The sequence below is a fragment of the Ailuropoda melanoleuca genome, chromosome 16 (genome assembly GCF_002007445.2).
Source record: "Ailuropoda melanoleuca isolate Jingjing chromosome 16, ASM200744v2, whole genome shotgun sequence".
NCBI classification, from domain to species: domain Eukaryota; kingdom Metazoa; phylum Chordata; class Mammalia; order Carnivora; family Ursidae; genus Ailuropoda; species Ailuropoda melanoleuca.
Window position 1 is genome coordinate 78505325 of NC_048233.1, and position 15665 is coordinate 78520989.

The following is a 15665-nucleotide window of genomic DNA, read 5'->3' on the forward strand; positions in this document are numbered from 1 at the left end:
CCCTGGCCGGGGACCAGGTGAATGGATCCAGGTCTGAGGGCTCCTGCTTCACCTCTGGATCTAGGGTGCTGCAGCCAGACCCCCCGCTCCACCCCTGCATCTGCTCCCCCAGGCTGGAGCTCCCTCAGGGACGCACAAGCAAGCACACACACGCATGTGCATGCATGCACACGCACACGCACACATACATGCACACGCACACAGCAGCCCAAAGCCTAGAAAGCCACACTAGACGTTGCCTTCAGCAGAGAGGTTTTATTTTCCTATAAGATGATTCCCCGGAGAAATGTTTTCTGTGACGCCCAAAGTAAAGCGCGGAGGGGGCCACCTCTAGGTGCCGGGCGTGCCGGCTGAGCTCATGAGCAGCTCGCTCTTCACCTGGAGGCTTACCTGGCCCCACGGGCTCGGCACCCACAGGCTTCACACCCAAGATGTCCAAAGAAGTCGGTGACACACTTCCTCCCTACCAATCACCTGCCCTGAGACCCAGCGTCTACCAAAGTCGTGTGCTTCCTGCTCCGAGACCAAGAACTTCCGTGGGCCTTTGTTCTGGGCCTAGGGCAGCAATCAGCGTGGCAACGGACAGCCTTCCTGTGTGAGTCCAAGTGTCTGCTAGCAGCTAAATATGTGAAAGAATGAATGAAAGAAAGAAAGAAAGAAAGAAAGAAAGAAAGAAAGAAAGAAAGAAAGAAAAAAAGAAAAAGTAATGGCTAGCTAATAATAGTAGGCTGGCAGGCCAAGTGCTCCTGGACACAGGGTCCTCAAAGGTACAGAAAGATTAGCCAAGCATCGTCAGAGCGAAAAGCGAGGGCCTCCGAGCTAGGTGGCTGCAAGAGAGCTCCTTTCCTGCCGGCACTCCCAGTACACCGTGAACGGGTGGACGAACGTCAACACAGTGGCAAGCACCAGCATCACATTCACCTGGGGACGAGAGAGGGGGCAGGTGAGGTCCAGAACACGGAGCGACAGCCCCCACCAACAAAGGGGCCAGAATTCTGCCAGGTGAAGCCTCTACGTTCTCAGACGCTACGGTGCCCGGGGGGGAAGCCTTCAGCCATTTATCGCTCTGCCCTGTGGAGCAGANCTCCGAGACCAAGAACTTCCGTGGGCCTTTGTTCTGGGCCTAGGGCAGCAATCAGCGTGGCAACGGACAGCCTTCCTGTGTGAGTCCAAGTGTCTGCTAGCAGCTAAATATGTGAAAGAATGAATGAAAGAAAGAAAAAGAAAGAAAGAAAGAAAGAAAGAAAGAAAGAAAGAAAGAAAGAAAGAAGGAAAAAAAGAAAAAGTAATGGCTAGCTAATAATAGTAGGCTGGCAGGCCAAGTGCTCCTGGACACGGGGTCCTCAAAGGTACAGAAAGATTAGCCAAGCATCGTCAGAGCGAAAAGCGAGGGCCTCCGAGCTAGGTGGCTGCAAGAGAGCTCCTTTCCTGCCGGCACTCCCAGTACACCGTGAACGGGTGGACGAACGTCAACACAGTGGCAAGCACCAGCATCACATTCACCTGGGGACGAGAGAGGGGGCAGGTGAGGTCCAGAACACGGAGCGACAGCCCCCACCAACAAAGGGGCCAGAATTCTGCCAGGTGCAGCCTCTACGTTCTCAGACGCTACGGTGCCCGGGGTGGAAGCCTTCAGCCATTTATCGCTCTGCCCTGTGGAGCAGGGCAGGGGAGGAATAGTGTGCCCATGTCACAGATGAAGAAACAGAGGTCTCGACAGCACTCGATGACCTGCTCAAGGTCGCACGGGAAGCTGGGGACAGTGTCTAGAACATGCGTCTTCAGAATATGACTGGAGTCGTCTGACACCACAATCAAGAAATTCTCCCCGGTTTTTAGTTCATTTCCCATTTTTTCTCCCAGTGACTGACTTAAACTCCTGCCCAGAGCGCTGGGCAGTGGTCAGAATACTGAATTCAAAGTCAAAAGGCTTCCGCTCCCTCGTTAGGTACTTCTGAATATTTACGTCACAGAACCCAAATCCCTGAACCTACAGCTTCAACCTGCAGAAAGGGGGCGAGCCACGCCCACCTCCCGCCTCCCGGGGCTGGGCCCACGAGCATCCCTCCTGTGTGGGGACCAGAGCTCCTGCCCCTCGCAGCTGTGGGGACCAATGCGTACTGCTGCCACAGAGCCGGGCCGGGCTCAGCCTGCACTCACCGCAAGCAGGAAATGTCTTTAAACTCTTAGGTTTTTACTTGGAATCTGTGAGAATTTTACATTCTCCTCCAGGATATATCTGTGTGTTTCCCCACACATAAAAATATTTTCTCCCCAAATCTCTAATAAGATGGACTCTCTTGGAAGCTATGTCAGGTGAGTCTTGAGTTTTTAGGTACCCCAGCCATAAGGCAGGGTACTCTGCTACCCCGGTTTGAGAAATTAGACCAAGGGTGTACCCACGTGCAGAAATATTCCTGCAGGATCTGGGGATGTACTGTATGGTGATTAACATAATATAATAAAAAAAAAAAANGAGGGGGCAGGTGAGGTCCAGAACACGGAGCGACAGCCCCCACCAACAAAGGGGCCAGAATTCTGCCAGGTGCAGCCTCTACGTTCTCAGACGCTACGGTGCCCGGGGTGGAAGCCTTCAGCCATTTATCGCTCTGCCCTGTGGAGCAGGGCAGGGGAGGAATAGTGTGCCCATGTCACAGATGAAGAAACAGAGGTCTCGACAGCACTCGATGACCTGCTCAAGGTCGCACGGGAAGCTGGGGACAGTGTCTAGAACATGCGTCTTCAGAATATGACTGGAGTCGTCTGACACCACAATCAAGAAATTCTCCCCGGTTTTTAGTTCATTTCCCATTTTTTCTCCCAGTGACTGACTTAAACTCCTGCCCAGAGCGCTGGGCAGTGGTCAGAATACTGAATTCAAAGTCAAAAGGCTTCCGCTCCCTCGTTAGGTACTTCTGAATATTTACGTCACAGAACCCAAATCCCTGAACCTACAGCTTCAACCTGCAGAAAGGGGGCGAGCCACGCCCACCTCCCGCCTCCCGGGGCTGGGCCCACGAGCATCCCTCCTGTGTGGGGACCAGAGCTCCTGCCCCTCGCAGCTGTGGGGACCAATGCGTACTGCTGCCACAGAGCCGGGCCGGGCTCAGCCTGCACTCACCGCAAGCAGGAAATGTCTTTAAACTCTTAGGTTTTTACTTGGAATCTGTGAGAATTTTACATTCTCCTCCAGGATATATCTGTGTGTTTCCCCACACATAAAAATATTTTCTCCCCAAATCTCTAATAAGATGGACTCTCTTGGAAGCTATGTCAGGTGAGTCTTGAGTTTTTAGGTACCCCAGCCATAAGGCAGGGTACTCTGCTACCCCGGTTTGAGAAATTAGACCAAGGGTGTACCCACGTGCAGAAATATTCCTGCAGGATCTGGGGATGTACTGTATGGTGATTAACATAATATAATAAAAAAAAAAAAAGAAATATTCCTGCAGGAACCATCTCAGGCAGATTTGGGGCGCCCCCTGCTGGAGCCCCACTGAGGTGCCCCAATCCGGATGTCCCTGCTGGTCTAGGACCAGAGCCACGCACCTCCCACCCCCACCCCCAGTACTCACGTAGAGTGGGTCATTCTGGAGCGGGCCTTTGATGAAGGTGAAGATAGGGAACTGGAGCAGAGAAACAATGGCTGATAAGGCCATCACCAGCCCAAAGAGCTTCCCAAAGTGCTCTGAAGGGAAACTGGGGAACGAGACAAATGGGGTTCCAGTGAGCTCCCAGGACCCTCCCTCCAAGGAGGAGCCTGGCCGTGGTGGGCCTGTGTCAGCCACTTGCTCCCAAGTCCTCCGTGCTAGGCCTGGCTTCACCCTCCCACACCCACCCAGCCTTTTCCCCTTCACCGTTGCTCAAGCCACAGAACACAGAGAAGGCGCTGTGCAGGGACCCAGACACAGGGTGTGTCTGGAGAGGTCTCACGAAAACACAGACACATAAACAGATCGCTCTATGCTGGATGATGTCCACACAAGCAAAGGACGCAAGAACAGAGTGCCAAGGGCACAAAGAAGGAAGACACTGTCTTTCTCACTCTTCTCTGGGAGAGCTGAACTGGAAGAGGGCAAATAGCAGTTCACCGGGTGGACAAGAGAGGCAGAGAGGAGAGCCGATATGAAGGCCCAAGTCGTGAATGCTCTATCCCCCCACCAGCCTCTACCCCACCTCCCCCTCTACACCCAGACCCTGCCTCGCTCACTGGACCTCCCCCAGGTCCGTCCTCACCTCCTGACTACTCCTCCCCCAGCACACATCCCTCTGTACCAGCGCATCCCCCGTGGGCCAACGCACCGGTGCGCACTTACGCGAGGGTGAGGAAGGCAGCGTTGCCCCCGTACAGGAAGGAGCGGCTGATCACTTGCAGGATGAAGGTGACGTACTGGAGAGGTAGGATGGGTACCGAGGCACAGAGGGCAAAGCCCAGGCACAGCAGAGACGTCAGGGCCAGAGAAGGCACCGCGGAGCTTAGGGCCACTGTCACGGCCGAGGACCCTGGTCCAAAGGGAAGAAGAGGCTGCGTGGAGGCAAGCACGGCGGAGGGCAGGGACGGGGCACAAAGAGGGGACAAAGGGCGGAGCGACCATCCACTGACCTTCCAGGCCGAAACCTCTCCCCCCGCCACGAGCTCATCTCCAATCTGCCAATAAGCACTGATCATTCATCCCCTAAACGACGTTCAAATGCATCCACCGCTTTCTATCCCCCGGCGACTCAGCCTGCCCTAGGTCCCCATCCACACACTCCTGGATTGGGACAGTGGCCTCCTCCCTGGGGCCGCGTGCTCTGGCCCCTCCACCCCACAGCAAGGCAAGCTGCAGCGGCGCTCTCAGGTGACAGCAACGACTGCAAACAGCCGCCTCACCAGCCGCCGCCCCATGACCGAGACCCGGCAGGCAGCACGGAGGAAGTGAGGGAAGGAGGGGCAGTGGCATTCAGCAGTCATACTGTTACCAACAGCATGGATGGTGCAAACCCAGCCATTATGCATAAAATGCATTTTTAAAATCCTCCGTATGTGCACGTGTACACAGTGGGCAGTACACTGCAGACGCATACACACTGTACGTATACGGCAGTGGTAGGAAGCACGATCTTCAGAGGAAAAGAGACACAGATGTAAAATCAAGAGTAAAATCAAAACTGTGAATTAAAATATCAGGACATCATACCTCTATCCAAGGCCTAAGAGCACAGATGACCCAGAAGACCTGGAAGCCCGAGCATCCAGACCACAGTCTCTAAAGGGAAGCCACTTAAAGGGACCCAGGACTACTTGCCAAAACAGCTGTTTCGGGTCCAGGGCAGGAAATGCACCCCTGAAACGCCCTGAGCATCTCACTGGACTGGAGAAGAAGACACTCCCTAAACCTGATGGTGTCATGTTAAGGGACACGGATTCTGGGTCGGTAAAGTGGCCGATAGCCANGCCCTGAGCATCTCACTGGACTGGAGAAGGAGACACTCCCTAAACCTGATGGTGTCATGTTAAGGGACACGGATTCTGGGTCGGTAAAGTGGCCGATAGCCACAGACGGACAGACTGGAGCATAGAGAAGCATCATGGCCGAACGGCATCGAGACCCGTCAAATGCATTTAAAATGAGACTTTGAAACAGAAATGACATTAGGGGCGCCCGGCTGGCTCCGTCGGTTAAGCGTCCGACTCCTGGTTTCAGCTCAGGGCATGGTCTCAGGGTGGTGAGATCGAGCCCCACGTCGGGCTCCATGCTCAGCATGGGGTCTGCTTGAGACTCTCTCTCTCCCTCTCCCCCCACGCCCCCTATGCTCATGCATCCTCTCCCTCTCTAAAATAAACAAATAAATCTTTAAAAAATAATAATAAAAATAAAAGAGAAATATCATTCAAAAGTAAATCAGTTTGTTAAATTAAAAGAGAAACGACAAGTCCTTCCCCCTGGAGGTTGCCAGGGCACCCAAGTCGTTACTCTGAAACGGGTACATGGAGGAAAAAACCAAGCACTTGTTTCAGGGGCCGAAGCACTCAATGAGGGAAAGCTTTTCTTTCTAGAGGAATTATAGCAATTAAAAGCAGAAGGAAAGACAGAAATAGAAAATCTCCATGTTGCGAGCCTAATGAAATAATGGATCCCAGCACTGATCGCCCGTAGCTACTGACATCATTACCCATGCCACTGATGGGAAACTCTGTCCTGGGTAGATCAGACTGACCATGTCTGGACCCACCGATCAATCCTAACATTGTAAGAACAGGGACAGTCGGGACGGGGGGGTGGGTAAGCCTGCCACCGGGAGCCTGAGGAAGCCCGCAGCTCCACCTCCCCAGCCCGCTCACCAAAAAATACTCAACTCCATCTCCTCAAGCCTCCAATGTGCCTGTTTACAGGAAATACCCAATCAGCGAGACATTTTCAAGTGACACCAAAAGATGCCAAATCCAATCTGGAGGAAATCTGATAGAACAAATGACCCGGTTTCTTCAACAAATAAACCACCAGAAAAACAAAAGGTAGGGGGAGGGGAGGGGAGGGGAAGGGAGGGGAGGCACAAGATTGAAAAAGACAGAGTAAGGCCCAGGAACCACATGCACAGTGCAGACCCCGCGTGCATCCTAATGCAAACAAACCAACCAACCGTAAGAAGGCGTATTTGAGACACTTCGGGGCATCTGATCAGGACTGTGTGTTAGACGGTACTAAGAAATTACTGTTTTTCTTAATGATAATGATATTATGGTGATGTTTAAATAAAAAGGGCCTTATTCATGAGAGACGCGGACTGAAGCATCCACAGACGACATGATCGGACGCCTGAGGTTTGTCTTAGAATACCCCAGAGGGGGTAGGGGGAGCACCAGGAAAGGGGGGTACCTCAGCGCCCCTCTGTTCCTCCAGTTGCGTCCAAGGGTCGCCTGCCCCTTCTTAATCTCTCCCGCCTTCAGCTGCTTCTCTCCGGCACCCCAGCCAGCCCGAATTCCTTCCTGGGATTCCTCACTGGTTTGCTCACTCTGCGTCACCTTGACCGTACTGTATTCCCGGGCTGCTCTCCCAGGGCCCTCCTCTTCATCTCCTCACTTCTTTTTTTTTTTTTTTTTTAANTAGCGGAAGAGCCTGATGTGGGGCTCGATCCCACAACGCTGGGATCACGCCCTGAGCCGAAGGCAGACGCTTAACCGCTGTGCCACCCAGGCGCCCCTCACCTGCCCCTTCTTAATCTCTCCCGCCTTCAGCTGCTTCTCTCCGGCACCCCAGCCAGCCCGAATTCCTTCCTGGGATTCCTCACTGGTTTGCTCACTCTGCGTCACCTTGACCGTACTGTATTCCCGGGCTGCTCTCCCAGGGCCCTCCTCTTCATCTCCTCACTTCTTTTTTTTTTTTTTTTTAAGATTTTATTTATTTCTTTATTTGACAGAGATAGAGACAGCCAGCGAGAGAGGGAACACAAGCAGGGAGAGTGGGAGAGGAAGAAGCAGGCTCATAACAGAGGAGCCTGACGTGGGGCTCGATCCCACAACGCTGGGATCACGCCCTGAGCCGAAGGCAGACGCTTAACCGCTGTGCCACCCAGGCGCCCCCATCTCCTCACTTCTTGCTCATCCTTCAGGCCTTGGCTTAGAAGCCACTTCCTCCAGGAAGCCTTCCGGGACATCAAACCCATCCTCACCCAGAATAGGCTAGGTGCCCTTCTTTGTGTCCCCATCGCCCCCTGTGAGCTGACTTCATGGATGGTGACGCCTGATTACTTGCCCCTCATTCTCTAGACTGAGGACAGCTTGAGAACAAGGACCTATCTGTCCGGTCCATGGTAGAATCTGGAACTATGGCTGGCAGATCACAGACACTCAGCAACAAGTGGGTGGGTGGATGGATGGATGGATGGATGGATGGAAGGAGAAAAGGGTTAAGAGCAAAAGAGAAGGTGGCCCTCTGGCCCTGCATGAAGATTCCTCCCCTCCCGGTTCCCCGACCCTCTGCAGCCCAGGCCTCACCTTTCGCTTCCTTCTGGTACTTCTGCTTGAGCCAGTCCATAAGCAGCCCATTCCAGGGGGCACACAGCACCCCGAAGAACTGAGTGATGGCGAAGGCATTTGTGTAGGTGCTGACTGCGGAGGGCAGAGAGGGCTGGGGTGGTAAGACATCTCCAGCACTGCCTGATAGGAGAGGACTCTCCCAGCCTGCCCTTGCCCTGCCTGTCCCTCCTCCCCACACCCCTGCTCAGACCTTCCTCCAGACACACAGCCCTGCTGAGCTCAGCACCCTGGCCTCAAGGCTCCAAGTCCGCAGCTGGGATGCACCGGTGGGCCGCCCCCAGCCCCCACCACATACCTAGCGCTCTGTCACCCCCGGCCAGGTTGGTGAGCAGCGAGTTGAGGGTGCCGATGAAGAGGTAGTGCCACAGCTGTATGACCGACAGCCACACCAGGTGGCAGGCAAAGCGCTGGGAGAGCGCGTAGCGCCAGAAAGAGCGGGGCTCCGGCTGCTTCCCCGGTTCTAGGGCCTCTGATGGGAAGGAAGGGTCCGGGCATGAATTACAAGAAAGCAGGGGAGCGGGGTGGGCAGGACCGTGTAAGGAGTGAGCTCACCTCCTCTTCCTCCCAGACCGCAGCTGGCATGTCCCCAGGGCTGCCTGCAGCCAGCTCGCCCCAATGCTATGGCTTGGGAACCCCGGCCTCACGACCCTCAGCAACCCACCCACGTCCTCCTCTGTCTTGCTGAAACCCGGTCTCTCTTTCACAGCTTGGGCTCCAGGACACTTCCTGTACCAGCACTTTCTCAGCCAGGACGGTGAAGAGAAAGGCAAGGAGGAGAGAATGTGGACATTGGAGGTGAGGGGTGCGTCAGCGGCGGCCGGCTACCGTCTCAGCAGCCACACGTCCCTCCCCCTGCTTGCCCTACCGGGATCCGGAGTCTGTTCCGGAAACCGTGCCCTGCCTCAGTCCTCATGGTCCAGGTGGGACTGTGAATTAGCTGTCCTGGTCCTCACCCGGGGCTGACTGGTTCGATCGCAGACCAGCCGTGATTTTAGTCTGGGGTCCCCAGAGGCATCCGGGTTCTTCTCTTCCCGGAGCCTGGCAAGTTCCTGTTTCCCTTGGTTTTGTGAGCTTCCCAGAATCCTGTTCTTGCTCCTACCTTGCCGGCCGTGGTTTGTCATGTTTGTAACCAAAGACCCAGAACAGATGGAGCAGGGAAAGAAGCAGGGAGTGGGGAGGACGTATGATGAGCCGAGGAAAGAGAGAAGAGGGCCAGAAAGGGAAGCCGTGCCCCTCTGCGGACCCTCTGTAAGAGGGGGGTGGGGCGGGGGTTGAGAAGCCGCCACAGGTCCTCCAGGGGCAGGGAACCAGGCCAGCCACAGGGAGAGGTCAGTGTCCAGGCAGATGGATTAGCCAGAGGGGCTCACCTTCCTTTGCTGGATGGAACTCCTTGGACTGCATTTCCAGCTTCTCAGACTCGGCTGTGTTCTTCTCTCCCTCAGTGGTGTCATTCCTGGCACACAAGCTGCAGACACAGAAGCCCCCAGGCCGACCCCAGGATGGTGAGCTGAGCCTGAAAGTCGGGCCGCGGGCAACAGTGCGGGGACTCCCAAAGTTCACTGCACTTCCGAGACACCTTTCAATGGCCCTCCCGCCCAGGCCACAGCCCAGACTAGTTAAATCAGAATGTCTGGCCACGGGAGCCAGGCTTCTATTTTTTTTTTTTTTTTGAAGATGTATTTATTTATTTTAGAGAGAGAGAGAGAGCATGCACACACAAGCAAGGCAAGGGGCAGAGGGAGACAGAGAGAGAAGCAGACTCCTCGCTAAGCAGGGAGCCTGACACGGGGCTCGATCTTGACCCCGAGATCATGACCTGAGCCCAGATCAAGAGCCAGATGCTCGACCAACGGAGCCACCCAGGTGCCCCCCAGGCTTCCATATTGTTTAAAGATCTCTAGTGATTTTAATATGCAGCAAAATTTGGGAACCACTGGAAGCATGGAAAGACCAGGCCAGGCCCGGGTTCAAATCCTACTGCTGCCCCCTCCTAGCTATGGAAACATGGCTCAGACTTAGCCCTTCCGAGCCTCTTTTTTTCTCATTTGGAAAACAGAGATAAGGATGTTTATCTGAGAGGATTATCGTGGGGCGCACGGGAAAACAGTAAGTGAGCTACAAACCAATGCCCCACCGCCACCCGCGATGCTGACTGCAAAACCGGTCACACTTCTTCAACCNCACTTCTTCAACCCCTGTTCTCCAACCTCTGCAATGGGTCTTGGCAGCTCTGACGGGGTCCCCAGCCCTTGCATATGGGCTGGCCCCAGGAGCTGCTTCCACCAACACAATGCAGCAGAAGCGATGTTGAGCCAATTGTGAGAAACTCTGTGCACATCTGCACGGTTTCTTGGAACGCTGGAACTAGCCTGATGGAGGGGGAGAGCCATGTGACCCAGATACCTTTGTCACCACAAAGGACGGCCAGACAAACCCCATGTGAGCGAGGCCAGCCTCCCCAGCCAGCCCCAGCTAGCCCGGCAGATGACCAGAGCCCTGCCAACACCATCCGGGCTCATCTCTGACCAGCAGAACCGGCCAGCGACCCACAGACTCATGAAAAACAAATGCTGAATGTTTTCAACCACTGAGTTTGGGAGTAGTTTGTTATGCACCAATGGCTAGCTGATACACCCCTGGCCCAGTCCCACTGTCCTGTGACAGGTTTCCTCTGCCCTGCTTGCCCATCTGTCCCACCCCTGGCTTCCCACCGCAGGTCAGGCAGAGGGCTCGGGCCCACGGTCACCAGATTGCAGTCCTTACCCGTAGCTGTAGTTGGGGGGCAGTGGATAGGGGACGTGGCCTCGGGGCATCAGGAGGAAAGTGCGCCCAACATGCCAGGCACTGCAGACCGAAAGGAAGATGAAGGAAGCCCTGAGGCTGATGCCCCGCTCATAAAGCAGCTGCAGAAGGAAGAGGACGACAGCATAACACGCGTGTTCACGGCACCATTATCCACAACATCCAAACAGCAGAAGCAAACCGAGCGTCCATCGGCAGATAAAAGGGCAAACGCACTGTGGCAGACAGATATGACAGGATAGCATTCACCCCAAGAAGGAGTCAAGTAAGTCCCGACACAGGCTACAGCATGAACTTGAGGATGCTGAGGGAAATCAGCGAGTCACAAAGGGATCAATACCGCAGGCTTCCACGGCCATGAGGGGCCCAGAGCCGTCCGACGTCACAGAAACAGAAAAGGGAATGGTGCTCGCCAGGAGTTGAGGCGGGGGGTTGGAGAGGGGGGACAGGAAGTTACTGTTTAATTGACACAGAGTTTCAGTTTTGCAAGGCAGCAAAGAGTTTTGAAGATGGATGGTGGTCATGGTTGCACAACATGAATGAACTCGATGCCACTAAACTGTATACTATATACTGTATACTGTGTACTTAAGAACGGTTAAGAGAGTAAATTTCATGTTCTGTGTGTTTTACCAAACAGAAGAGTCAGGGTAAGAAACAGGAGCTGGAACCCCAGCCTCCCCAGGCCCTTGCCCTCCGTCCCGAACACCTGACGCACACATAGGCTCACCCCCACCCCACGGCTGAACCAGGATGGGGGGGCATCATGTCACCCATCCCCACAGCCTCGGAGACTCTCCTAAGGTGGCGTCTCAGATCTGCCAGCTCACTGCCTTTTCGTTTTATTTTTTTTTAATAGCAGCAAAGTCCTTTTTCTCAAACAAAGCTTCACACAAAAATTCAACTTACAAAACACATCAGCGGGAAGCAGCCCAGTCATCTTCCCCCTCGTTCTCCTTGGTGACCGACCTAACACTGCCGAGAACCCCTCAGGTTCCTCAACACCCAGTTTGGAAACCATTGATCTAGCCCACCTCCTCCTTTTACAGAGGGTCAAAGTGAGGTCCAGAGAGGTGCAATGAACTGCTCAAGGTCAGGGTCCGCAGCAGCAAGGTCAGATTAAACTAAGAACTCAGATCCTGCTCTGACACTCTGTCTCCTTCCAACTCTAAGGAGACAAGAAAGAAAGTGGTAGAGAGGCTTGAGTAAGTGCCCCTGGGGATCAACCTCCAGGTGACCCTCTAAGCCAAGGTGCTCATGGGACTAGGCTAGCTAGCCTTATGTCTGGTAGTGACTCCCAGAGTTTCTCTTCTCTTCCCCTATAGCCCATGGGCTGTGCCGGCTGCCTCTGGCCTAACACAAAGCCTGGAGGGAAGTCCCAAATTGGGCAGCCTGAGGTGTCAAGGACCCACATTCTCTCATTCCTTCCGCTCACTCATCCTTAGTGTCCTCCAGCTGGTGGCCTCATAATCACAGCATGGCTGCCACAACTCCAGCTATCACACCCTCCCACAACATTCAAAAAAGAAAAAGTGGGCAGGGGGACCAAGGCAAAAGGCTTTCTTTTGGCTCTGCTCTCACCTTCCATCAGGGAGGGGAAATGTCCCCTAAACTCATCCAGAAAAAACACCCTTCATCTCATTAACAAGGACTGGATAATATAACCACCTCTACCCATCCCTAACAAGGGGGAAGGCGTTGCCCCTGTTGGCTTAGGTCAATCAGGATTCATCCTCTGGGCTGGGCACCTCACTGCCCAGATGGAATTATAAGCAATGAAGAAGGTGGAAAGGCTGTCAGGTGGGGGCCACTAACAGCACTGGAACAGCCCATCCCCCTGATCCCCAACAGCAGCCTTTAGGAGAGCTGGAGAAGCCTGCCTTTCTGCCCCGTCACTTCGGCAGACCACCTCTCACCTTCTAGTCCAAACCAGAAGCTCACAGGTGCAAACACCCCTGTCCATGGGGCTCCCAGCCTCTGCCCAACCCCCGGCCCAAGTGCATCATGGCCTCTCCCCAGAAATCCTAGATAGGTGTAAAGAGCTTAGTCACTACAGGGTGAGGCTCCAGAACCAGGCAGGTCTGGGTTCAAGTTCAAGTCAAGTTTAAGGTTTACTGGCTGCAGGAGGGCTGACGGAAAGAAATCATGCAAAGTTCACAAGACAAGCATCTGGCGCATGGAAGTGTGTGATACATGTTGTTCAGTGGTATTTTTTACCTTGATGACAAGGAAGACCGCCGAGGAGGAGTCAAACGCCCCGTTGTAGAGGGTGATGATGGTTGAGCGGTGTTTGCCAAAGAGGTTCCCAACCTAGAGAACACAGGAGTCACTTACTTCTTCCTGAGCCGGTTCTTCCTCTCCACGGGACACGTGCCAGGCGCTCATTATATCCAGACCTGCCTCCGCCCCGGGAGCTACCGCCCTGGCTCGAGCCAGCCCCACTGGAAGTGACCAAAGCAGAGCAGTGCTTCTCCCTCCCTCCACCCTCCCCAGCCTCCCGCCAGGTGCCTGGGGTCAGGGCGGGCTCACACCTGCAGGTTGGTGATCAGAAACAGGATTCCTCCCACAGTGAGCATGGGCATGGCCAGGAAAAGCAGCGGGGCTGAGTCTGGAACAATCAAAGACAGAGGTGGGGCTGTGTCATAGTGTAACCCAAACACGGAGCCCCAGACTCTGGCTCCCACCTGCTCCAAATTCCTCACGATCCTGGGGGCAGGGCCCCAATTCTAGCTAGCCTGCTAGCATCCTTTGAGGACCTTAAGATAGCGGTCAGGGTTCCCCCAAATGTCCCTGCAGAGGGACCCTGGGGAGGTCTCCTGGGCCCAAAGTGGTGCTCGGTCTGTGGCAGGCCTGGATGTCTGGATGTCACTAGAGGCAAGACCCAAAGTGAAGCCACGGCTCCCTTCCCCCGTTAAACCCAAGCAGCTCCTCCCTTGCTTGACACGGCTGGGGAGAGAAGCCTGGGTTCGCCCCCCAAGCACAGCTTCTAACCCCCTGAAGGACCTGGAGCTGGATTCCGAATCTCTGACTCGGTCACTTCGTCTGTTAAATGGGAATAACAATCCTGGCCCTTCCCATCTCGGGGGGTGTCGTGGGAGGCGAGCAAGAAGTGGCCGTGGACTGTGTTTCCCTGGTCCATTAAACCCGGAGCGAGCATTTCCTCTGTGCCAGGCATCATGCTTGGCCAGCATAACCAACACACCAGGAAAGAGTGCTTCCTGCTGCAAGTCTTGGCAAGGCATCTCTCGCCCGCCCATCTTCCCTCCGCACAATGGGAGAAGAGGAGAATGAACCAGACTGACATTCGCAGACTTCAGGAGTTTTCTCTGTTCATCAACTAGTAAAATTTGAAACGAAAACTCCTGACTACAACAACGCTCTCAAATTTGCCCTACTAAATAAGGATATTTTTTAAAATAATGCTCCCTCATACTATCATTTTGTTTTTAAGGAAAGAACATATGAATACACACACGAGGAAGGATGTAATCTTTTGAATAAATTCTCTCTGCAGCAGTCCCTCCACTGTCCTTGTTTTTTTGCATTTCTCAGTGGACTAGGCTGGTTTCATGGACCAGCCATAACCCCCTCAAAGATCCCCTCGAGCTCAGAGCCTGTGGATCTCTGAACAACTGTGGGGGTCAGGGTGTCCTGCTATCACCTTCCACACCTGCCCCACCTAGCAGGTGCCTCTGAGCTTCATCNTTTGTTTTTAAGGAAAGAACATATGAATACACACACGAGGAAGGATGTAATCTTTTGAATAAATTCTCTCTGTAGCAGTCCCTCCACTGTCCTTATTTTTTTGCATTTATCAGTGGACTAGGCTGGTTTCATGGACCAGCCATAACCCCCTCAAAGATCCCCTCGAGCTCAAAGCCTGTGGATCTCTGAACAACTGTGGGGGTCAGGGTGTCCTGCTATCACCTTCTGCACCTGCCCCACCTAGCAGGTGCCTCTGAGCTTCATCCCTCCCACCCCCTGACGGCACTCACCTGCAGAGCTGAAGGCTATGGTGAGTGTGGCGCTGGTGTAGAGAAATCTGAAACATACAACAGGAGATGGAAAATGTTGTCCAAAGGGCAGAGTGGATAGAACCAAGGTCCTCCCATCTGGGGTCCCAACAGCTCAATATCCCTTGGAGAATGAGATGAGTGGCCAGTCTACAAAGCAAAACTTCTGAGTTCTAATTCCTCCTTGCTGTGTGACCTCAGGAAAGGAACTGCCCTTCTCTGGGCCTCAGCAGCCTTTGCTATAAAAGGAAATGATTGGACTGATCTAGAAGTTCTAGGGCGCTGTGATTTCAGGACCGCAATCCCAAGGTTATGGAGATCTCTTAGCAGTCTGGGGATCTGGCGAGGCATGGGGTGATAGAAGCAGTGCCTAAGTGTGATGTTCCGATTTATAATAGGAAATATACGTTCGGTCCCTGTCCCCAGTGCCTGACACAGGGCTCCTAAAACACCTGCAAATTCTTCAGTGACAAGAGCACTAAGAGCATCTTTGTTCTGACCGGGTGACCCTGGGTGGGCTCCTGGATGGCTCCTGGAGGGAGCTGGTCGCCGGAAAGAGGAAGCCATAATCAGACACCTGGAATTCTCAGCCCTGCCCACCCACTTCTGCGAAAAGGGGGAAGGGGCTGGAAATGGTTACTAAGTGATCGAGCCCACATGAGGAGAGCTTCTGGCTGGTGTATACACCACATGCCAGGAGGATGACATACCCCAGACGCCACCAGACAAAAGTTCCTGTGCACGGGACCTTCCCAGATCTCACCCTACATATCTCCCCATTGGCCTAATTATCTGCATCTTTCAACATATCCTTTAGTAAACTGGTAAAC

The 15665-nt window shown here is 54.0% G+C and overlaps 1 protein-coding gene across 2 annotated transcripts in view; it reads right to left on the reverse strand.

Annotated features, from left to right (window-relative positions):
- Positions 1-1093: 1093 nt before the first annotated feature.
- Positions 1094-15665, reverse strand: part of SLC43A3 (solute carrier family 43 member 3) — a 29160-nt gene continuing 14588 nt past the window's right edge. Inside the window, exons 8-12 of one of the 2 annotated variants that reach the window (XM_034645567.1) lie at positions 8316-8489; positions 7979-8092; positions 4317-4503; positions 3576-3699; positions 1094-1503 (exon numbers count right to left, since the gene is read on the reverse strand). In XM_034645567.1, coding sequence (XP_034501458.1) covers positions 1402-1503; positions 3576-3699; positions 4317-4503; positions 7979-8092; positions 8316-8489 — 701 coding nt within the window. In that variant the 3' untranslated portion in view covers positions 1094-1401. The remainder of the gene's footprint in view (positions 1504-3575; positions 3700-4316; positions 4504-7978; positions 8093-8315; positions 8490-15665) is intronic. The other variant, XM_011229236.3, reaches the window with a different exon arrangement.